Source organism: Marmota marmota, unplaced genomic scaffold (genome assembly GCF_001458135.2).
Source record: "Marmota marmota marmota unplaced genomic scaffold, marMar, whole genome shotgun sequence".
Taxonomy (NCBI): domain Eukaryota; kingdom Metazoa; phylum Chordata; class Mammalia; order Rodentia; family Sciuridae; genus Marmota; species Marmota marmota.
In genome coordinates, this window is record NW_025999968.1 from 26,274,779 (window position 1) to 26,301,185 (window position 26,407).

Genomic DNA, 26,407 nt, shown 5'->3' on the forward strand with positions numbered 1-26,407 from the left:
TGCAGAATTTGTGTTTTCTTTTTTGTGATCCTGGTGATTGAACCTAGGACCTTGTGAATGTGAAGCAAACACTCTACCAACTGAGCTATATCTCCAGCTCTGTAGAATAGTTTTTAAAAGCAAATTTTAATTTAGTAATAACAGTGAAATGAAACAGGACTCCCCAATATCTAGGGAGATGATTAGATAAATAATTACAAAAATTTAACAAAATTAGAGAGAAGAGAAAACTTATAGCAGCAACAAAACAAATAAAAAGTTAAAAACTAATACAATAAGTAAAAAGAAATGGGGCCATGAAAGAAACAGAAAATACTGTCATGGTGTATTATAATTTTTCAGTCTTCACCTTTCAGAATAAAATTATTGGGGAAAATGAATCTAGAGTGTCCTAAAAATTCTCATAAATATCTAATTTGGCAATTTGTAAACTGAGGAATTAAGTAGGTAGCCCAGAAAAATGAAGGAGAAACCCCCCAAAATACAACTCCATTTGTACTCTTGGAAATTCATCAAAGAAAAGAAAGGCCAATAATCTTACTATCTTTAAAAGAAATGTGCAACGATTTAATGACACCAATCCAATCTTATAAATGGATCTTAGAAAAGAACTCTTCAGCAAGGGTAACTAACACTCCTCCACAACAGGGCTCCAACCTTGCCATCCTCTTGAAGGGAAAACCAGCTGGTTATGGATAAGATGGGAAGTGACATAAGGAAAATTTATATGCCACCTTTAATTGGTAAGTAATACCTGATGATATATGTGATCAAGGTAAAAATAAATGATATGGCAATTATGAAACTATAGTAAAGAAAGAAGAAACAGAGGGAGAAAAGAAGGATGGCAAAAAGAATGATGGAAGAAAGGAAAGAAGATTGGGAAGAAGAAAAAAGAGAGAAGCTAGAATGGAAGGAAAGAACCAAGAAAACTTGACATTCATAATATGCAAAAAACTAGAAGTAAGCATAATGCAAACCACAGAAGCAGATGAATATTTTATGGTAGTACTAATGTAATAAATAAAATAACTCAATAAAAAAGCTAAAAAAAAAGAGGATTAAAATTTACAGGTTAAAAGAAGTTTTCAGAAATAAGAAAATAATCTGAGAACCATCACATAATTATAGATATAATAAAGAAATTATAATATCAGAAACAAGGGATAAATTATAATAGAGTAAAACTTGAGATACTTGTAATGAATGCACAAGAAAAAGCAAACTTGAGAAATTTTACTTCCATTACTGCTCATATGGCAAACTAAGTACCTAAACAGATTCTTTGCTGCAAATAAATGAAACTGTTAAGTAAAAATACTAAATGCATGAAAATGCTGGCCAAATAAAAATACTGTACTACTTGGACCCCAAATAAGCTAACAAAGTTAAGTCAGGAAGACTGGGAGAGAAACACTGATGTTGTGCTCTGGCCTTAATGCATTAGCTCAGCTCAGATGACCTAAAACATTAATTGTTAAAGTTCCAAGGATGAGACACAAACTCCATTAAAAATGAACCCAGATACTAATCTGGAGTTGAGAAAAAAAGAAAATTTACCATCCTGAAACTTGAGCACTGAACTTTGATTTTGATTGGAGGTGGAAAGAATTTATCCTGAAGATTTATAACCAGAATTTGGCTGTCATTTGAGTTTGTAAGCTGAATTCACACTATGTGGTGGATTAAACACAGATATATAAAGAAACTCAAATCAATGATTTAGTTTAAATTGATGCAGCACTGTTAATGCCCAGTCACTGGAAAGAAGCAAATGCCCATCCTCCATGAGGGAATTTCTACAAAGTTCAAAAGAAAAGGAGAAGCTCAGAGTAGAGAAGAAAATCAACATACACATGTGGAAATAAGGTGCCAGGAATGAGACCAAGTGTAAACAATGCTAACGTCAAATGTCTTCAAATACAGAAACTACAAGACTGAAAAAATAAAAATTGTGTTTGTTTAAATTTTTCAAAAACTGCAAAGGCATAAAATCGTGAGTGAAGAGCAAATGAGTTTGTAAAAAACCTAACACCAACGCTATCAACGCTCAATGCGAGAACCAGGGGGCAGATGTGATGGTGAGTTTATGTCTGAAGAGCTAATTAGGCTTTTGGCTCCTGATTTCATTGCATACCTGAGTGATCAAGTTGCTGATGCTCTCTAAAGCTGCAGTATTCTAAATCACAGCTGCATGTATTAACATGATAGCAGAATCAAAAGCAGAATGAGAGGGAAAGGGAAGGACAAAAGGGGAGGTGAAAGGGGGAAACAAAAAACAAAACCAAACACCCCTCCTTTTCTCCAGGAAGTAAGATGACCGTTCATAAATATTTGGGAATAGGTGCAACTGTTTGTTTGTCCTATTTTCCCCTTAACATAGTTTTCTGAATAATTAATGAACATATTACTTTTTCCATGGGATATATGCAAACATATTATTTATTTAACCAGCATGTATGACCTTTTTTTGCATCCTCTTAAATGCCAATTCTTTCCTTGTTTGTCAAGATTTATTTTGGGAGGAAAAAGTTGAAAGAAACTGTTTTTATAAATTTAATACACAATTCAACGTAATTACATTCAAAATTGGAGTGTTAAGATTGGGAGTCAGGGCAACCCCAACCAGGTTCCCTCTTATTATCCCTGCAAGAGTTCTGTTTTTATTCTTCACACACAAATAAATTCTACTCCTTTCAATTAGAAGGAGAAGGACTGGAAGAAGAAGAGGAGGAGGAGGAGGGGAATTAGAATAAAATACATTGGTACTCTGATATTATTTAGTAATAGTATTTGGTAACTACATTTACTACTTTATTTTACTAATCTATTGTATTTATTTAGTTCAGGAAGAGAGAATGAATTGTTCTGCGTTGAGTTTTTAAAAATCAGAATGTCAACGATCTGATTTTTGTGAAGTTAGATGAAGAACCAGAAGGGAAGTGATCATAGGTCTCATAACCAAAATGAGGGACATTGACTCTAAAGCTCAAGCTGCCAAAAACACTATGGAGAAACTCTTGGACACTTAAAATCCATGTTAGCTCCACATTCTTATTCTTTCTTTGTAGTTTTCTTAACAGAATATTATAGGATATTTTGAAATCATTAAGTTAAGTTGAAGTGAACACTCATTATTTGAAGAATATGGTTTATTTCACATTTTAATGCTTTGGGGTTAAGCAACATTCAATTCCAGCATACATTTAGTTTTATCACCTTCTTAACAGCAACAAATTGAGTATATTTCTACATTTCATAGGCTATTAAAATTCTTGTTTGAACATTTTCTATAGTTTGGGCAATTGATATTAAAATTGTTAAAATAAATCTAACTGGCTTTTCATGTGTTTTTAATGCTAAGGTAACAACTTATAGATATTATTTTTCATCAGTGGGAAGATTTTCAGAAATAAAATGCACTGGCTCAGGTTAAGGGCAAATACATATAACTTTATTTGAGACATTATTCAATGGAGAATATAAATAAGAGAAGTCTACTAACTAACCCCAAACTTCAAACTTCAAATGTTTTTCATATGATATACTAACAAGAATAAGGAAAAGGACAGAAGATTCCCAATATGTGCATGCATTTATAATTGGAGTTATTTTGATATAAATATGCCAACTACAATAGACAGTATTTCAACATTTAGATTTATAGGAAGATATAGTAGAAAAGAAAACCAAGCTTAACAAAATATCATTATTGAGTTCAGTTTCATATTTTGAAACACCATGTATAATAGAAACGCAAGAGATTATGAACTTGAAATTCTCCTCTTATTCTTTCTTTTTAGAAGTATATAGTTAAAACCTGAGGTTTTGGATGAAGGGAAAACTATGACCACCTTTTTGGAGAACAAGAGAGAGATACAATTTGGTAGTCAATTATTATGTGATTCCAAAGGTTGGACTAATTCTCAGTTATTTGCTGTAGAGTTGGACAGTTTTAAAAGACTTGACATTTCTGTGTTTGCTCAGTCAGATAATACTTGTACCATAATCATATACAAGGGTGAAGTGGGTATGGAACTGAATTATTTTTTTCTCTCTTAAGATGCTTGATCTAAGGGAGATTGATAAGAAATGTTGCTTCTCCAGCTCTTGAACATATGGAGCTCTAGAATAACTCAAGAAGTAAGAACTGTTCCTTTTGAACTGAAGAACATTTTGCATTTTCTACTTCAAGGAATAGGCAATTGAAAGCATTTTATATATTGTACATATAATTAATGATGAATAATAAAATGAATAATAAGTTACTTATTAAAATTTATCATTATAAATAAATGTATTTGGAAAATTAGTGTTCTATGACTTTCATTTATTTCATTTTCAGTAAGATATTTTCTAATCACTGAAAAATAGAGATTGCTTTTCTGTTTTAGCAGTTTTTCTAATAACACACTTGTATTTATTTTTATTAAAAATAGGGGTAAAGGGGCTGGGGTAGTGGCTTAGAGGTAAAGAGTTTGCCTAGCACATTCGTGGTCCTGGGTTCTATCCTCAGCACCACATAAAAATAAATAAATAAATAAATAAATAAATAAAATAAAGATATTGTGTCCAACTACAACTAAAAAATAAATATTAAAGAAGAATGTATGTTTAAAAAATGGGGTAAGGATAAACCAGCTGTTTCACTATATTTTAGTTACTAGAACACAGTGAAATGGACCAAGCTCACGTAGGATAGAAGATCATATTCCAAACTATTGGGAAGCTGGACACTGTAGCCTACATCTATAATTCCAGCTACTCAGGAGACTGAGGAAAGAGGATTTGAAGTTTGAGGCCGGCCTCAGCAACTTAGGGAGACCCTTAGCTACTTAGTAAGACCCTGTCTCAAAATAAATGCAGAAAGAATTGGGAATATACTCAGTGGTAATATACCCCTGGATTCAATACCCATTACAAAAAAAAATTTTTTTGGAAAGGTATGAAAAAGATATTTAGAGACATAAGCACATGTCTCTTAAGTAACTTACAATACTTTTTATTGGGAATAAAAAGCAAACACTCGTAAAGAAAGCAGGGATAGTTAAAATAAGAATTATTGGAGATGATATTGTGTGAATTTAAGCACAATAGAAATTCCGTTTCAAGGAGGAAGTAAAATTTAATCTGAAGGATAAATTATTTAATATCAAGGTGGTGGGAGGCATTTCAAGTAGGAGGAAAAACAAAACAAAACTGGAAAACTGATGGTGACAAGAAGCAGAAAGACACATTACAAGAATAATGAAGAAAGGGACCAAATTGGAGAAGATAATATTTGTTAGGGTCAAGGAGGATAGTGGGAAATAAGATTTCTCAGAGAGTGATATCTTTTTGTTATTAACTCTATGACCCTAAAAGTCAAGCAAGAAAATCTGGATGTAAAGTAACAAGCAACACGGAGCCATCACTATTTCCTTCAAATGTCAATATTCTCATAAAAACTAGTAGTGTTTTTTCTTAAATTTAATAGAGCTTAAAAATCAAGCCTATATTCTTATTTTCATTAACTTAGAATTCTCATTTTAACTAAAAATTTCCCCTTTATTGTTTACTGGATTAAAATAAAACATTAATCCTGGAACATTTGAGAAATCATCTCCAAATTCATCACTAGAAGAAATTGATGCTAGAATAACTGTAGTTATAATTTTAATAGGGAAGACAGATCGCATTGTATTTTCCTACAGAGGTAAACAGGCAGGCTTTTAGGAATGGGAATGGTAGAATGGAGCAAGAGAAAAGACTAGTGGGTCCCCTCAGGGTGGCATTTCCATGGCTCAGATAGGGCTGTACTGCTCTACAGGAGGAAGCCACCAACTACTTATTTGATTCTCTCTTGAGTCAGAAAGCAGCACACAATGCGGAGCTGTGTTCCACATAAATGTTTACTAACTCATTCTAGACTTACTACAGAGAATAATGATGATGATAATGGTAATTTCCTTTTTTTGTCCTTCACCGTTTTTAAAGAGTATTTAATTTCACTCAGTCTCCTGGGTCTTTCAACTGTAGTCTGAGGGAAAACAGTATAAAACCAAACTTGCTGAGTATCAGGTTAATGATGAGCAAAAGAATCAGGATTCATAGTGAGTCTTTTCTAATATCAAATGTAGAGAATTATTTATTCCTTTAAACAGTTGCTTCATATGTAATGAATAACTTTCTTGCTTTAGAAAATTTTAACAGTATTCTGATTGAGAATAAATTATAATAGTTGTTTTTAACCCAATGCTTTATAATCCTCTCAGCAACACTGATATGATTTTGACTTCTGCTTCTATACAGTTTTGCATTAGGTACTTTTCATGTAGTAGCAAAGTTGTTTTCTGGGATTTTGAGTCAGTAAAATGGTGGGGAAATTTCATTTTTACTTATCATATCTATGGTCCCACAAAACACTTAACTAGCAAGGAGCTTTAAAGCTGTGGGCTCAAAAATAAAATCTCTAGACTTCACTTTCATTGGAATAATCTAAGATTCTTACTAAAGACCCAGATTCTTGAGCTCCATTTTGAACTCACAGACACAATTTCTAAAATCCGAAATTTGAAGTACTCTGCTTCAACTTCCCATTTCATCTTCAAGCTCCATAGTGTGCTATGTTAAGATTGATTTTTTCCCCCTCAATTCAGTGTTTCTTTCTTTATTTTTTTTGGTACTAGGGATTGAACCCAGGGTGCTTAACCACTGAGCCACACCCCCAACCCCTTTTTTATATATTATTTATAGACAGGGTCTCGCTGAGTTGCTTAGTGCCTTGCTAAATTGATGGCTTTGAACTTGTGATCCTCCTGCCTCGGACTCCCAAGTGGCTGGGATTACAGGCATGTGCCACTATTCTAGGCCCCAAATCAGTGTTTCTTAATGTCAGTTTGCATTGCAAAATGGCACACAAAATGACCCAGCTTAGTATATTCACACCTAAAAGTTATACTTACATTGTGTACATCATTACTATCACATAATTATATTATATAATTATGTTTAGGAATACTATTGTAACTTAATGAAAAGATATTGAAAAGCATAGGAAGAAAGACATGTCAAGCTTTGCTGGGTCCACATAAATGAATAATATTATTTTAGTGTCTTTGCAGAGGTAGAAACCTTCTATGAGAAAAGCTGGAATTGCATCTAACACAAGCTCTAATGAAAGACTGCTTGGACATGATTTGTTGTTATTCTTAATAAAGATAATATTAGACTTTAATATTATTTAAACAGAACTTCATTATTTTTGACCAGATGATAAATTCTTAAAAAAAATCTGTTTTTCTTAGGTGGAATTTAAATACTACCACATTTTGTAGAGATGTTCTATATTAACAACCAAATTTATTATAATGTTGGAAAATATTTTTCAGCAATATTTTCCTCATTTTAAAAAATGAGGGAAAGTGTACTGAGTGAAAAGACCAAGAAAAAGTATCACAATGTCACAAGAAAATATTTATTTTATTTATGATAAAAATACTAATTTGCTTTTAAAAATAATTTTTGGCAAAATAAGAGTCTACATTTAATCACCTTAGTTATTAGGAAGATATTAGAAACACATCTCTGAAGCAAATTAATATGGACACATTTTGAATTAAGCAGGATTATTTTTAAGGACTTTGGAATATATTAAGGAAAAAATTATTCATATTTTCTTTCTGTTGAAATACAATAAATTTGATTTTCTGACCTATAAGTCAAAAGTAGTTTTGTTTTTTTATTCACAAGAAAACGGTTCTTCCTTGAAATAGAGGAATGCCTTTTAGCAAAAACTGCATAATTATTTCCTGTTTCATGATATTTTGTGGAGCAAATCAACATATTTTCTAGTAATTGGCTTCCAGTTAATTCTTTATTGTTTTTGATAAAAAAAAAAAAACTTGGGTAAGAGGAACAAGATTAAAACTGAACCTAAGAGTACGGGGATTGTGCTTTACTAAGGGAAGTAGTCTGTAATCGATTCAACTGACATAACATAGATAACATAGATAGCTGGGGAATCACAAACCAGAAAAGGAAAAGGAAGATTGGTTTTGGGAATTCAAAAATAAAATTGGTCTTACTTAGGGATCAACTCATCAAATGCTACTACCTGGATAAAGCTGTTTGTGCTATGGGCCTGTTGTAAATCAAAACAAAAAAAAACCCCTATTAACAAAAAGAAAATAAGCCTGGGCACTGTTCACAGCAGAAGTGGATTTTCAAGCAAAATTCGTGCATAGTTATGTTTAAAGATAGTCTGCTTTACTGAATTTAGTATCCATTTGTTTGACTTCTTTTTTGACTTTCTTTGATTTTCACACATCCGTCATTTGAAAAGATACAGAGGAGGATATCAAAAATAAATTCTTCACTTAATTTTTTGGTATTGCTATATAAATTTTCTATCAAGAAGTATAGTTTTATTTCTCCTACTTAATCACTTTCTATGATATTTATATTTTCTTGCTCTACTTTATTAGTTAAATATATGAATTGCTATATTATCTTATTTATTATAGATTTTTTATTTGTAAAAATCATGAGCTTTTAGTAACTTGTAAAATATTTCATTGAGAGACTAAATTGTATATATTCTGGGAAATATATCATGTTAAGTAAATGTGTTTTGGGATAAATTTCAAATAAAGTGAAAATTGCAGATTATTAGCTCCTTCATTCCTTACCATTTAAAGGTATTAAAGAGACATTACTCATATTTGTTCATGAGGGATGGCAGCATCAGTATGGACCCTCAGCTTATGGGGAAAACACATAGATGAAGTGAGAATTACTGCAATGTGCTGTGGCTCCTTCAAACTAAAAAAATGGAAACACACTGAGAGAAATAGTAAACTTGATTCTTTGCTGAACTCCAAAGGAATATTTGATTTCCCTGTCACTTGTGGCATAATATTTCTGGATTTGAGCTTTCATACAACTCAAATCAAAAGGCAGTATCTATATTCTGGTGGCCTTCACCTGTTCTTTTGGGTTGATGGTTTGTGTCTCTTAGAATTCCCCATCTTTTATACACACACGCATACACACACGGATTCACGTGTGTGTTTGTGTATGTGTGTAAGAGATGAGTGAAAATAAATTAACAGATCATTTTAGCTTTTTCAAGTTCTTTGAATGAATCAATCACAGAATCAAAATTGGTACATGAGGATGGGAAAGAGATGTTAAGAGAATGAGAACTACCCCGGGCTTTGAACTTGAACAAAGCATATGGATCCTTTAAGAAAGCACAGTGAGGACAAAATACATGGCCCAAAGCCTGATATATCTGTTGTTTTGTGGTCAGAGAGAGAAAACTCATCTGTCATTTTTGCTTGGGCCAGAAGTGGATAGCAATGCCCAGGAGCTCTGATATGTCTTTATGTAGTTAACATATCCCCAAGAGAAATCATCATTTCATCAATAGGTCCTTTCTGTTGAGTTTCTTATTCAGTTAATGACAACCTTATCTCACCAACTTATATTGCTTCATCATCTTATTAAAGCGTTTGCTATAACCTGTAGACTCAACCTATAGACCTCTCTCACTTGTCTCTTCCTTTTGATTTCCATTGCCAGAACTGAGTTCAGAACTTCATCAGCTCTTGCCTGGATTATCAGTTTGCTTTCTAACAAAAAGCCATTATATCCAGTAGCTCAAACCCAATCAAATTTTTCTTTCATATTTTTGTTCTAAACTGTAATACTTCTGCTAAAAAGTACCAGTGAACACTCAATGACCACAATAAATTCATAAATTGATAGTAGACTTCTTGTCGTCTTCTTCTTCTTCTTCTTCTTCTTCTTCTTTAATGTGGAAAGGCAGTCATTAACAATGCCCAATATTTCCTTTAATCTCCTTTGCTCTAAATATCTGTCAAACTAATTGTTACTTCATGAACATGCCCCATGAACACTTGCATGACACAGCCGGAGCTCTGATATGGCCTCCACTTGGAGAGCACTTTTCCATTTCTCTTGCCTAAACCCTAGTGTTATCTGACACCACTTTTAGATCCATTCTTTATGAAAATTTCCCATTCTTTTCTCAACCAGATGTGATCAATTTTTTCTCTGTATCATCATAACTATGTAAATAACTTTCTTGCCAAATCCTTGTTTGTTCTTTTCTATCATAGTTTTCATTGTATTGTTTTTTCTTTTTGACTATGAGCATATATGAAGAGAAGAAACTGTATTTTATTTTTTCCTGTATCTTCTATTTAATACATGTCTCAGTGTCTTATATAAAATGGAAACTGTAAATATGTATTATATTAGGAGTAATGTATCATAGATATATTTAAAAATGATGTAACACTCTCTTAATCACCTCCCCCAGCAAAGTATATTTTTAAGTACAAAATTGTGATTCAAAAATAAAGGTATATGTTGTTTTATAAATAGTCTTGGTTTATGATGAGCCTTCTCAAAGATGATTTGTTTCCACCAACCAGAAAACTAGAGGTGGTTTAATTAAAAGGAAAGTTGTAAGAGTTCCTATTACACTCTCTCTCATAAAAAGAAAATGATGTTTAAATCAAAGGTATGGAGATAAAGTATAAAGTGACAGATTTAGTTAGTAACTGAGATAATTAATATTAATAGAAGTGAAATGCATTTTCTGTTTTAAATAAGAGATTGGAAATATAATAAGTATGGTGAAAAACCTAGAATGTTTAGTGCCTTAAATCTGCTTCTAAAATAAACAAGGGGAAATTATAATTTCCTCCCACTCCTTGGGTGAGGATTTGATTTCAAATGTTGATACTACATGGTTAAGATAATATTCTTCTAGAAACGTATACCAAACAGACAATTTAAAATGTACTCATTCATTATTCAGAATTATTTTGCCATACTTAATTCACTTTATGATTACTCTTTACCACCAAAATAAAAAGACAGTATTGATCCTTATTCATACTAAGTAAATTGTTATGCTCAGGGTAAGGTGGAAAAGGGCCAAAAATGGTTAAGAAGGAGAAATGTGTGCATTGTAAAATTATATCTTTTCTGTAAAATAAAGGATTATATAATAAAACAATAGGAGTATATAGAAATTATGGATGGAAGTATGTTGTTTACTGAAAATTCTTCTATAATTGTTTAAGATATAAACTTGGAAAATTATTGTCATTAATATAATATACTCATATTTTTTCCAGTTAGCATTTTAGATACATTGAATAGGCAAAATATTATTTATAACCTGTGTAAATTATTTTCTAATTTTGATTGGAATGATCAAATCAATACACTTTCTATTAATGGTTCTAATGAAATATAAATTCTATCCTTTTAGCAGTTTTAATATTTCCTCTAAAAGTTTTTAATGGTATATTATTTAACATTCATTTAGTTACTCTACTGCAAAATAAAAAAAAACTCTACCCTAAAATGATAAACTTTGTTTAAACTAACATCGGCAGCGCATAAGTTTTTGGAATGCTTTCTTAAAGTCTTCATTAAAGATTGTATAAATCAGTGGATTTATAAGGGAATTGAGATAACCAAGCCATGCCAAAAAATTGGACATTTCTTCAGAAATTTTACATTTTTCACAAACATTAACAACCAATTCTTTTACAAAAAAAGGAAGCCAACATATCACAAATGCACCCAAGATTAATCCCAGGGTGGTGGCTGCTTTGCGTTCTCTTGTCCCTGAGATCTTTTGCCTTCTCCAAGATTTCTCATGCTTCAACTCACACCTGGAACTTTTCACTGTGCTATGAATTTTATCAAAGTCTGTTGATGGATCAGATAGAGACTTTTCTAGCATGTAGGGTGTGGAGACCAGTCTAGTGTTTTTCTCACCACTCTCCAAGAGGACTTGGCCATTCAGATCCTCCTTTGCAATTCTGCTTGCTTGTCTCTTGTGGTATAATGTTTTTGCTGCTCTATATATTTTGTAGTAGAGGATCAAAATCAATACAAGTGGGATGTAGAAAGCTCCAAATGTTGAGTAAATGGTGGAAACAATGTGGTCATGCTTGATGACACACTCATCATTTCGGCTAGTTCCTTGGTGTCTCCAGAATAGAGGAGGCATGGAGATAAAAACTGATATAACCCAAACTATTGTAATCATAATGCCAGCGTGCTTGGGAGTCCTTTTCCTGGCATACTCAACAGCATCAGTGATTGCCCGATATCGATCCAAAGCTATAGCTGAGAGATGCAAAATGGAGCAGGTACAACAGATAATATCGACACTCAGCCAAATGTCACAGACCACTTGTCCCATGATCCAGCTCTCTCTCACAATATACACAATACTGAAGGGCATCACCAGGACAGCTACAAGGAAATCTGTGACTGCAAGGGAGCAAATTAAGTAATTGGCTGGGTGGTGCAGCTTCCGGGTCACAATAATTGCAGCAATCACAAGGGAGTTGATGGTCGTTGTCATCAGTGCCAGCCCGGAGAGAGTGAGAGACACAAGAATTTTGGCTGGCATTCTGTTTAACAGTTCCTCTGAGGTCAAGTTTTGATCAGATGAATTTAAGAAATCCATTTTTTTTTTGTTTTAAAAGATTAATATAGCTGAAATATGGATACCTGTAACAAAGGAGGGGAAAAAAAACAGTTCAGAGAAAGCGTTGCGAATTTTTCTCTTCCTTTTAAGAGTAACCTTTTAAAAAGTATATGTGTATATTTTCCCAGAATATTCTATGGATTCAAAAAATGGAGTTCGGATTGCAAACTTTATTTTTTTTTCATTTAATTAAACAAATCCAATAAGAACAATAACAAATAGGTAACTTTTAAAACATTTCTCAAAATATGACTCACATAAAAAGAGTTTTATGAGTAAACTAGCAAATTACTCAGTAAACCATCTACCATTATAGAATTGCTTTTAAAAAATTGTAGTAATCATACATCTTTCTCTTTGTCTATAGAAGAAAAAATTTAAAAGCACATGTAATTAATATCTATTTATGCACTGTGTAATGTAATATAAGAAAGCATCATATTAAGGGCAGTATTCAAAATCATAAACAATTTTATACTTAATTCAAAGTTACATTGAGAACACTATTATTATGCTCATAGGAGTACAGGAAAATTTAATATATTTTATGCCAGGATATAGAAGTTACAAAAAGGGAAGTAAGTAAAAATTATTATATCTAGCATTCTATGGTCATTTAATGAAATTAAGAAAATGTCAGAGTGTTTAGTAGTCTTTGTGAATGTAAGTACTTAATTTGGTTTAAAAAGATAAAATAAGATTAGTTGGAGTCAAAGAACCATAGAGCATTGCCCATTATAACAATGATATATGTGGTCAAACATTCATGACAGCAATAAAAATAGGGAAACACCCAAAGAAAAATTAGATTAACATAATTTACTGATAAACTCCTGGAAACAAGAATGTGAGAAAGAGTACTGGTGAAAAGCTATGTAGCTGCCCTTAGTGGAGAGAAGCTCATAGCACTGAAAAAATTAAGCAGTTGAGGACAACTATGCTTATTATGCTGAGAAACATGACTCCCTGGACCACTAGCATCATCATCACCTAGGAACTTGTTAGAATTGTAAATTTTAGGACCTCACACCAGACTTACTGAATCACAAAATCCAGAAGTGGGACCCCACAATCTGTGTTTTAATAAGTCTTCAGCTGATCTGAGGTTCCCTAATTTGAGAACCACTAGTTATATTTCCATGTAGACTTTAGACTCCATTCTTTATATAGAGTTGCCTTAATTGTGCTTTAAAAATATGTGGTTATTAGTAATGTAGATATAATATAAGTAATATAATATAATATAATATAATATAATATAAGTAATGTAGCAACTTAACCATACAATAGATAACCACCCATTTTCTGGATAGCAGGTATTTAAATTTCTTTTGCCACTCAATTTGTTTAGCAGCAGCACTTGCCTTCAAAAAGTATCTGAAAGAGCAAATTAAATTTAACCTAAACACAAGTCAAATGGTGAGTATGTGGGCTTCCAATGTGGTCTATAATATATTTAATCACATCACATGAATGATTACTTATATTCTTAGGAAGTATTTGATATTATTAGTTTCAACTACTGAGACATTATCACTTTAAAATCAATTTAAAGAAGAGGAAAGTACAGTAACAATTATAACAAAGAATAGATTTAGATTTCTACTTTCTTTCTTTTCATAACAAAATTTCCTAAGTAATTCCTAAAGAATTACTAAAGAAAGAGAGGAAAACTAACGGGAAAAACTACCTTATAAAGTGTATTAATCTTATTTGATTGTACTCTAATTGCTTTTATTTTTTTCTTCTTTTTTCACTATTTATTGGTGTATTATAATTATGCATAAGAGTGGGGTTCATTGTTACACATTCACACGTGCATATAACATGACAATATGATTTGGTCAATATTGTTCCCTAGTATTTTTTCTTTTCTCCCCTCAGACCTCCCCTTGGTCCCTTGATCTCCCTTTACTTTTCGTGTGATTCACCCCCTCCACTTTTCATCTTCTTTTTCTTCTCTAGCTTCCACATATCAGAGAAAACATACGACCATTGACAGATTTCTGAGTTTGGTTTATTCCCTTAATATAATGCTCTCAAATTCCATCCATTTTCCTTGACATAATTTCATTTTTCTTTATGGTTGAGTAAAATGCCTTTGTGTATATATACCACATTGTCTTTTCTATTCATCCTTTGATGGACACATAGGCTAGTTCTATAATTTGGCCCTTGTGAATTGTCAATTATCTGACTTCTAATTAAGAATAACATACACTAAAACAATGATTGTAAGCTGTGGGTAGAGAGTCCTCTTTCAGAAGAAAGGTAACATAGTCACCACAATGGTGACTTATAAAGAAGAATAACTTTCATTTCAGGGTGAGTGCCATTCTGAGCTCTCCTCTCTGGCAAGTTCACCTTTGTAAACAGGATGCTTGGTCATACATGTAGTTGTTATAAGGGGTAATACTCTATGGTTCTTTGACTCCAACTAATCTTATTTTATATTTTAAACCAAATTAAGTACTTATATCCACTAAGACTACTAAACACTCAGATATTTTCCTAATTTCATAAAATGACCAAAGAAGGCTAGATATGCTAATTTACCTCGGTAAGTGGGCTTTTTGGTCAAGGAGCTTAGCAGACCTCACAGTTTTTGTAGATTCTCTCAGGAAACCCATTTTTCTTTGGAGGGGGTTGGGGAGATAATGGTTATGTGTGAAATGCTTTCTCCAAAGCAATGAAGATATATTAGAAGCATGGTATATCAATTAATTTTTACTTCCAATCCTCTTTTATTCTTTAATTAAAAAATTTACACTATTTTCTCAATCTAAAAACAGAATAGTTTCTTATATATTTATTTTTGCAGTGCTGGATATTGAACCCAGGTGCTCACACATGCTAGATAAGACCTCTATCACTGAGCTATACCCCTTGGATACTTTCTTAATTGGATAATTTATTTGCAATGATGTTTACTTAGTGTTATGGGAGTTGATTTAAAAGAGTTGACATTTTCCACATTATAAACAAAAATAACTTTCAACAGTAATTTGCCTCATACACAGTTTGGGCATAAGAGATGACCCTGAAATGTATTTTGGTAAGCAAATTAAGTGAGAGAAACTGCAAGTGGTTATGTGAGTTTCTATAATAAAAATCACTGCTATGGGAAACTGAACCAGTTTAAAACTAGAAATTGAGTTATTTGATAATTCAATGGATTTTTCTAAGTTTCACATTGTAGCCTTTAAACTAGCCTTGATAAAATGGTACTTAATTCCAGGAAAAAAAAAATCAAAATTTTTGTCATATGCATCATATATAGTTTTGCAGTTTACCAGAAATCTTCCAGTATTTCATTTAAAACCTAATTAATCTTCCAATTGTCATATTCAACAAGAAAATAGGACAACAAATGTAGTCAATCACAATAGGGTTTCACTTTCATTTGACTTTTTTCCTTACTATTACAGTTAGAAACTTAATAAAACATCTATCTTCAGACATGATATTTGACCAGATTCCTTCATGATCCTTTATATATGTTATATTATATATATAATGTAACATATATATATATATGTGTGTGTGTGTGTGTGTGTGTGTGTGTTTAGTTATACATGGACACAATATCTTTATTTTGTTTATTTATTTTTATGTGGTGCTGAGGATGGAACCCAGTGCCTCACAAGTGCAAGGCCAGAGCTCTACCACTGAGCCACAGTCCCAGCCCCATTCCTTTATATTTAAAGTTCCCACTGTGTGTCCTCATAGAGTTAGGCCCACCTCTTTATCGTAGGACACAGACTGTGTTACTAATGCTTCTCCTGCTCTTAGAACATAGACAACATTCTATATTTCAAATGTCTTTCCTAGGAATTAGTCAAGATTCCTCTGTGTAAAGGCTGTAGTCTATGCAGTTATATGCAATCTTCCTGATAACAGCAGAGAGCAAAATTCTCTAGACTTTACTCTGTATAAATATTTGCCAATTTGCTGATCTAGCCACTTGGTGCATTTTCTATTTTGTTTATACACCGTATTTTTTTTTTTATCAAATATTTGTTTATATTCAGTAATCTGTTTGATTTTGATGTCCATATATTTTGTACTTAGGTTAAACTATTAGCTTCTAGAGGCATAATTTAATTTTTTTTCTACTGTGAATAAGGTGTATGTGTGCACAGGTATGTGTGTAATACAAATGGTTTTTATAATAACATTGTAAAGAGGCAAGATAGTAAAATTCAGTTCCATCAAGACCTCATGAGAAACTATAAGTTGACTGTTTCAATTAAATTCATAATAATATTCATCTTTTCTGAGAGTTTGCTTTTATAGGTATTACAGAGAATGGGCCTTCTGTGAAATGAGGCAATGAGAAGGTTCCTCTTCATATCCCAATTCTTGCAATAATGCCAGAAAGATTTCATACATGTCTCTCAGAGTAACAGGTATGAATTTATTAGGTAGAATAGGAAAGGAAAAAAAGGACACACTTAAGGCAGAAGGTGATCCTCGCAGAGAAAAGAACTCGCCCTCCAGTTTTATTGGGAGCTCCAGAAAGTTTCCAGAGTCCCACCCAAACCCACCTTCTGTCTTTTGACTGACAGCTAGGAACCTCATGGACTGCCTCTAAGAGATGGTGTGGTGCTCACAGAGGAATTTGGTTCTCCCCGTTTTTGCCTGGATTTCCTGCCCCTTTAATTGGTTTATCATCCTTTGAAAATCCCTCAGCAACTTTCTTTCTGAGACTCAGGTGATTGGTGGTTGTGATGATATTGGTGATCAGGGAAAGTCTAGGCCCTCTGGTAGGGTGTGATCTAGTCTCTAGTGTCAAGGGAATGTAACAGTGGTTGGGGGAGGTTTTAACATTCCAAGCCTCCTTCTTTGAGGCGCTAATGTATCAGAAGGCTCCCTGTGGTTCTGGGTCAGGCTTCATTGTTTTTTCCCTGCTCACTATTCATTGCTGACTAGCTATCTAACAGAGATACTGTATTAAGCCATTTATTTCTTAATGCTACCTATGAGGTAGGTACAATTATTGTCTATCTTTTCATAAATAGGAAAACAGAGACATAGAAGTTTAATAAACTTCTCTATAAAAACAACATAAATCATTGGTGAAACAAAATCTTCTCTGAACCACCATTTTATTCTAAAGAGATTTATTATTTAACAACTCTATTCTAGTCATGCAGTCTATAACTACTTTTTCTATTCGATAAAGATTTTGTTATAAAGTGAGAAATGTGTTTAAAGGAAGCAAATATCAATAGAATAAATATTTAGGGTAGTGGCCATGTCTACGTGTGTTGATTGTAATAGGAGGAATGTATTCTCAGGATTTTCTAATTTTTTTAAAAACTCTTTTCAACTTTGAGACTTCGTTTCTGTTCTTGTTATATCGTTCCCATTTATTCTTTTCTTTTTAAAAAAATACATTTTTTAATTGTTGATGGACCATTATTTTATACATTTATTTGTATGTGGTGCTGAGAATCAAACCCAGTGCTTTACACATGCTAGGCAAGGGCTTTACCACTGACCCACAATCCCAGCCTGCCCCATTTATTCTTAAAAACTCTTTATTGAGTGCCATTTATATTCTGATTGATCTGATAGCTACAAAAGGTATCTATCACCCCCTCCCCATCACAAAAACCTAACACCAAAAAAAACCAAAGAACAAAACAAAAACAACAACAACAACAAAATAACAACACACCATTCTTGACTTTAAGAAGATAGACATGGTAATGAAACAGCTGAACACATAATTATAATCAATTATAAAAAGAAATGAGGGCATTATGAAGGCATAATGTTCTGGAAATGCCAAGGAGAGAGAATTAATCAAAACATGTGTTACAGTTTAGATATAACATGTCCCCCAAAAGCTCATGTATGAGATGATATAAGAAAGTTTAGAGGTGAAATGATTGGGTTATGAATGCCTTAACTTATTGCATGTATTAACCCCCACTCCACCCCATAGGCTTTAATAACATAGGCAGATAGGTTGTTGCTAGAAGAGGTGGGTCACTGGGGGTGTGCTTTTGTCCCTGGTGAGGAACTCTCTCTCTGCTTCCTGGTGTGATATCCTGATGATAGGGGACAGACAGATGTGAGTGGTGGCAACATGAGGTTAAGGGAATAATTCTATAAAGTGGACCCATTGTGCTGAGCCTTTAAATGTGAGAATTAGAGAAAGAATAACAAATATCCTGTAGCCTATAAAACATGCAACTTGTCTAACTATGTCATCAATTATAATAGAGGAAAATGACATTGATCTTTCATTGACCTTCCTTTGTCCTATTGCCAGCTACCATTTCAGAACCATGGTATGCTGAAGTAAATGTTCAGGCTTTGAAACAGGTGCATGCCAATTAATCAGACCTAGGCAAGCTGTTGGTCTCATGATCCTTGAAGTGACTACTTTAATTTTATTCATTGTTTCTACAATTACAGACTTTGTAGCTATATATTTAAAACTTACAACATGTAAATTTTCTTAATAATTTGGCTTAAATCTCCTTTAAGTTCCTCCATAGTCAGATAAATATTGATGCAGGGATTGAAACTAAGTTGAATGCTCTAGAAGCCACTGTAATAAATAATGCAATGAACTGTCTATGGTTTAAGGAAAGGCTTCAATGCCATGCTAATTATAAATATGTCTGTGTTACTATGGCCAAATACAATGCTTCCCAATAAAATTGGGAAAAGATTAAAAATCTTCTGATGAGTTTTTGGCAGAGTAATAATAATAACCTGGATCTTTCAGAGTTAATTGAATGGCTTTTATCCTAAAAATATGTTGAAATATTCTACATGTTATATTATTCAAATGATATATTTTCTACTAATTCTTTTCACATCTTAATAGTAGGTCATGATGTCCTTGGACCAAAAATTCAGTGACTGGAAATTATAACCCCCCAATTGCATTTATAAATTAAGAAGGGGGTATGTCAGGAGCTGCCACATAGGAGATGAGCACACACTCTTAGTCTTGAGCAATGGAGATGTGGAACTGGTTTCTGCTGCTTGCACCTCTGCTGGTCAGGGGAATGAAGCTCTGGGAGTGGGCGTCACCCAATGAGACTGGGCTACACCCCCCTGAAACCCAATCTCTTGCCTCATTTGGTTTGAACTTTCTCGAATGTCTTCCCCTCAATATATAGGATGGTTTCAGGCATGTTCTCTGTCTCTCTTTCCAATGGATTCTGAAGGCCGAGAGCCGTCCCTGATTCCTGCAAGCAAAAGGTATTTCTGTGTGTAGAGTGCTTCTTTTGCCATTTTCTTAGTTACTGATGTAGCCAGCTCTTGTGAACGCAGGTCACAAGTCTGGCTAGCTGGCAATAGAGCCCCACATGCTTTCTTTTACAAGAATCAATTTACCTGCAGCCCTGCCTTAAGTAGACATGATATGTTTCATTCATTAACAAACTCCCTGCTATCTGAAGGAGAAATGCAGGCCTGAAATAGTGGTGATAAAAGAACTCATTACACTGAAGGGGGAGACTTTTGTCATCCTTTTCATAGACCATACCCTGGAATTCAGGGAAATAAGGATAATTCCTCCTAACCACAAAATCTGTAAGAATTTGTCATTAAGAATCCAATTAGAACCAGTTAGCATGGGCCAAGGTGACCTAGAAAGTTTAGGCAGTGGGGACTTGAAAGTCTGATGTCATCCTGCTATCAGTCAGGGCAAGACTCTGAAAACTTTTTTGGGATCCCATAAAACTGGAGTGCAGGAAAGGCATGGTCCCTCTCCTGTTTCAGGAGACCCACTCTCTCCCTTGAGAGTATTCCCTTTCCCTTTTCCTTTCCCTTTAATAAACTCATGTCTGTTACTCTGAATGACATGTCTAATATTGTTCTGACTTGAGCACATGAATTAGGATTTGACTGGGGGGTATTCATGCTGCCTCAGTTTTCTGGAAAGCCCCAGATCTGTAACACAGAGCAGTCTCCTCTACCTCACTCTTTAACTATGATGTTCTGCCTCAACTAGAGCCCAGAGCAATGGAACTGGCTGTCTATGGACTGAGACCTCTGAAACCATGAGTGCAAAATAAACTTTTCCTCCTCTAAAATTGTTCTTATCAAGCCTTTTGTCACAGCAATAAAACAGCTGACTAAAACACCATGTAAAACAATAAAAGCCTTTACAGATAGAGGGATAAGTGTGAGTAAAAGCAGAGACATAAAAATGCAAGATGCATTCAGATGTATGATGTAGTATTGTGATGTATGATGTGCTACCTAAATAATGCAAAGACACATTGGGACTGGGGTTGGAGGTGAGAGAGGCAAGTTCACTCTGGAAGACAATGAAGGGCTTGCTTCTTGCGATAAGGATATTGAACATTATTTTGAGGGTAACTAGAAGTGAGAAATATTTAAGAAGATACATGGAAGCATAAGATCTGTGTTTTGGCAGAGGGAGCAGTGCAGGCAGTGAAGTATGGCTTGAAGAGAGGAGTGCAGAGGGTGAAGGTTAGGTAGTTAGTATAGGTAACAGTTAACCTCTGTGATTTCACTCCCCAGCAAATGGGTTGCTAATGATTAACTCCTGTGCTCCCACTCCTTTCTGCCCCTAGACACATACCCAAAAAAGAAAGAGAAGGCAATGATTAAAAGGGGGGTTCTATAAGATATATTAGACAAGACCACTCCATCCCACAGACACCAGCTCTAGGACCCCTTCTCTTCAGAGAAGTCTATCACTGTCCTTTTCTTAAATAAAACTTGTTTTCTGCACTTGCCTCAGTATTTCTCAGGTGTTTAATCTTCAACATTGGGGTACAAGGACCCGTTCCTGATCTCCAAGACCATTATCACTGTCATGGAGGAAGGTCTGAGCAGAAGATTCAGAGCAGTCTTAGGGTACAGTTGGAAATGGAATCTTGGAAAAGCAATTGGAATAAAATTGGTATTTTTTAAAAATCCTCTATTAGGGATTATATTGTGAGGAAAAAGAGATTGGATTAGGAAGTGTCAAAGGCCAAGGGAGATGTGAGGGTCTGGGGGTGCTGAATCAGTGCTAATTTCAGAGAAGAGCAGACCGGAGACTGTGATGTGTTGCGAAAACAGATCATGTTTTAGTAGTTAGAGGCCCTGATGAAATTCAGGAATAATATTGTCTCAGGAGATGTGCAAAAATGAAAAAAACAAAAAACAAAAACCCCCCCAAAAAACCTAGGAAAGGCAGCAGAATACAACGGACACTAGTATGGCACTATGTAAAAACGTGAATGTGTAACCGATGTGATTCTGCAATCTGTATACAGGGTAAAAATGGGAGTTCATAACCTACTTGAATCAAATGTATGAAATATGATATGTCAAGAGCTTTGTAATGTTTTGAACAACCAATAAAAAAAAAGAAGAAGAAAGGAAGGAATGGAGAGTTTACGGTTATGTTCAGAGCTTGGGGATCACAGTTAATGACTGTAGGCCTGGATATGAAAACACTAAGGATTGTTCTAACTTTATTGTTCCGATGGAGACTTGCTTACAGCAGGGTGTGGTCAACATAAAAGCTTTACACAGCCTTTTGTTAATAGAATCTTGTCCCTAATTGCCATATATACATTTTCTTTTTCCTATTTCTTTATCCACTAAAAGTTTTTCACAAATAATTTCCTTGCCGTTTTTAGTTTCCACATGTCAATTAGCCAAAGCCAACATCTCATGTGAACTCAAGCTGAGTTAACACAGGGAATATGCTGTGTTGTTTGTTGTCAATTCAGCCTCACTATGAGCTCCTAAATACTGCTACAATGTGAAGAAGCCAGAACTACATTTCCCAGAACGCCCCTCTCTGTATTGTTTCAGAGGAATTCTCATAAAGATTAGGAGGCGAAGAACAGGAGGACTGATGACTGATGGTGGATGTATTCAGATGTGTGGGCAGATCTTGACAACAGCTTTTCTGTGTGCTCGAGAAACCGTATTTGGGACTTTTCCCTAGGAAAAGTATGTACACTTTGGGAACTGTACCACTTCCCAGGCAGGCCTGTGAGAATCACCTACTTCAGGGCTTTAGGCTGAGGAACTTCAGTGTCTGCTCCTTTGACTTTAGGAGGCAAATGGATTGAAAGTAAGTTTTGACTTTCCTGCTTTGTCCTCTATCTTTTCAACATGGATTTTAACTCTAATATCTTCATTCAACATCTTTATTTCAGTAATATTTTGAGTGGTTGTTTTACTAACCAGAGCCAGTCTGATATAAGCAGGTATATTGCTAGATGGGTATTGGAAATTAACTTTTCATCTCCCCATTTCTTATTATTAGAGTGATCGTAGTGTTTGATGAGGATTTGGGTAATTGGCTGGAATGTTGACAAGTCTATCCTGGAAAGGGAGGCAGTCTCACATTTTTCCAGTTTTCTGGAATGATCAAAGGGCAAATGAATCAACTCTCAAGAAATATAAATATTCTTATAGGAGTGTTCTATTAAGAAGATTGTTCATTCCTTGGTAGTTATTGACATTCACGTGTAATCTATTGATTTACTAGGTGGGTTTAGCCACATCTTAACATTTAGAAAGAGAATAATTCTGATTTTAAGTGAAATTTATATACATATTTCTCTATGTGTGTGTATATATATATATTTTATATATATATGTATATATATATACACATATATACATATATACATGTTTATGTGTCTATATCTATATATGAAACTGTGTATGTATATATACACACTGTTTTTAAAAAATATTTATATATATTTTTTAGTTGTACATAATACTTTTATTTTGTTTATTTATTTTTGTGTGGTGCTGAGGATCTAACCCAGGGCCTCGCAGTGCTTGGCGGGTGCTCTACAGCTGAGCCACAACCTCAGCCCCCACACACACTGTTTTAGTTAGCTTTTTCATCACTATGACCAAAATACTTGACAAGAACAACTTAGAGAAGAAAGTTTATTTGGGTCTCATGGTTTCAGCGGTCTCAGTCCATAGATGGACAACTCCATTGCTCTGCACTCAGGTGAGGCAGCACGTCATAGGGGAAGGGCCCCAGGAAGGAAAGCTGCTCAGCTCACGGCAGGGTCAGAAAGCAGAGGGGTGAGGGGCACGGGGAAGATGAACCCTTCCAGGACATGCTCTTCATGATCCTCTTCCTCCACTACACCCCAGCCTGTAGTTACCATCCAGTCCATTCAAGCTGGGATGGATTGATTAGGTTACAATATTCAGAATCCAATGTTTTGTTTTGTTTTGTTTTTTTTAACATCTGAATGTTTCTGCATCAATACAATAGCTTTTGGGGGACACCTGATATCCAAACCATGACACATACATCTCAAGTGGTTCTGGTTCTGGTTTTCACCTGCTAAATAGTCTGCTACACTTGGGAAAATAATTAAATCAAAACAATAACAATCTTATGAAAAACTGCACTATGCTCAATGAACACTGTGAAATAAACTTACAAACACCTGTTACAGAAAAGGAAGCACATAGGCATGTATAAGCTGTACTGATTTCATGCTGAAACTGAAAGAGAGAGAAAGCAGTGTGTAGGAGGGTGGAGGAGGGGTGCGGACATATGGTATAAGTGGGTTATGAAGGCAATAAGAAATGGTACTTATCCTGAGATTGGGACTTCACCTTATTATTACTGTATTAGTTCATTTTGTGCTGCTATGACAGAATTCAACAGATTAGGTAATTTATAAAGAACAAAAATTTACTTCTTATAATTCTGGAGGTTGGAAGTCCAAGATCAAAAGGCAAGGAAGGGCCTTTTACTCTATCATTCCATGCCAAAGAATAAAAGGCCAAGAGAGGGAGAGAGAATTAATCAAACTTGCTTTTATAATAAAGCCATTGTTCCAATAATGGCATTAATTCATTCATGATGGAAGAGAATGTTTGACCTACACACCTTCCAGTAGGCACCATGTCCCAATATTGTTGCAATGGAGCTTAAGTTTCTAACACAGGAGCTTTGGGAAACACATTTAACCAGAGCACCTATCAAGCACAATACTGTGAATAAAACCCACAAGTTAAGCAGAGGTTCATTTCATTTCAGCCCTGACTTCCACACTTAACCACTGTGAACTCAGGAAAGTCACTTCAACTTTCAAAGACTCAGCATCATTAACTGCAAAGTGAAGATACTAAAAGTCTGATCTTATAAAATGTTGTTAAAAATTAAATATAAGTCCCTAAGGTGCCTAAGAAGTCTAAGAAACTTAATATTTATATTGATTACCTATAATTTCAAGTTAGCAATCTCCATCTGTAGGATCGTGGGAAGCAATGGAGAAATCATGGAATAGACCTAATAAGGTATGATTTTTATTTTTACTCCAGTTCTCATTTTGTGGTGTACATAGTACCATCATGGTCTAATATTAAGTTTTCTAATACTATTTGTAAGGAAAATTATTTATAAAACTAGTTAATTATTGACAATCTGGTAAATATCTTAATCAAGGGAATAAAATATTTTGGGTTTGGACAAAGTATATCTCAAAATGAGATGTTGAAAATAGTTAATTTTTCCCAAACATGAATAAATTACCATGGTAAATTATTTGGAAAAAATGTCACATGCTTAGGATGTGTTAAAACTTATTGAAAGTTATGGTTTTGATGTTAAAAGATACTTAACTTTAGTGATGATATTTGATTTAATAACTTCAGGGTTTTTTAAGTGCATTATAATTGTTAACCAAGCTAAGCTATTAAGGTTTAAACAATTTTAAGTACTACAATCCTTTCCCCACTTATCTTTTTCTTTATTATTATTATTTTTTTTTACCAACACTTGACAGGCATTAGACTGTTACTTATATTTTATGCAAATAAAGCTAAATTAATGATGGTACTTCATTTTATCATGATGTTTATTCTTTTCTTCTGTAAGTATGTTCTTTCATCTTTAATGTACCTTTTTCTCTTTTGATTTCCTTTAGGCTTTATATATAAACTACATTTTTACATAAAGTCAGTTTAGAAAGAATTGCCTAATTAACAAAGTATCACAAATAAAACAAATGATTAACAATGACATTTATTGGGCATCCATGGCTTGATAAGGCTGGTATACAAAGCAGAAGTTTACTATCATAGTGTGAGTGCTAATTGCTCTCAGTTGAATTGGGACAGTTGATTTTCCATTTTAAATAATGACATCATAGAATGTTCAGCAATGGGTACAGGGCAGATGTTATATAGCTATAATTTGGAGTTCTGTTCAAATGCAATCTGGTCTTTCAGTCTGCTGGTTAACCAAGGCTAGCAACTAAAAATGAGAAATAACTTAAACTTTTATACTTGGATAAGACAGGCAGTGATGGTGATATGTTTAGCCTAAATACACCCTGGTTTTATATAAAATCTAAAGAGACCATGATTTTAAATTAGGTGGTTATATTTTCTGTTTTCATTTTACTTAGTTTGGTTTAGTTAATGCTATAGAATACAAAGATACAAATTGCAGGAGATGAAATGACTAACATACTAACATCTTGAGATTCAGCACCAAGATAATTATAAGAAACTTGTTTGTGTTTGAATCCCAAGAAAGTGAACTCCTTTTCACATACTTTTGCTTAACCTTTTTAGTATAATGATAAAATTGCTACTAAATATTTTTTTCTCTTCTTCAAGATTTTTGGGTTAGCATTTTTAACTTACAAAACAAGTTCTCATTCAGTTTATTAGTATTGTTTTTTTTTTATCCAGCATTTGACAGGCATTAGACTGTTACTTATATTTTATGCATTTATATTTTACTTATATTTACTTTTACAATTCTTCCATTTGATTACTGTTCTATGTGACTATTATTATCTCTAGGTTAAAGTATTTTAATAAATAAGTACATTTGAAGCCTATGCTAATAAAAGTCAAATGTTTTAGAGAGAAAATTATAAAAAA

General features: G+C 33.7%; 1 protein-coding gene across 1 annotated transcript in view; it reads right to left on the minus strand.

Annotated features, from left to right (window-relative positions):
• Positions 1 to 2,965: 2,965 nt before the first annotated feature.
• Positions 2,966 to 26,407, minus strand: part of Htr1f (5-hydroxytryptamine receptor 1F) — a 136,297-nt gene continuing 112,855 nt past the window's right edge. The window contains exon 4 of the mRNA XM_048803500.1: positions 2,966 to 12,549. Within this exon, the coding sequence (XP_048659457.1) occupies positions 11,405 to 12,505 (1,101 nt within the window). The 5' untranslated portion in view covers positions 12,506 to 12,549 and the 3' untranslated portion in view covers positions 2,966 to 11,404. The remainder of the gene's footprint in view (positions 12,550 to 26,407) is intronic.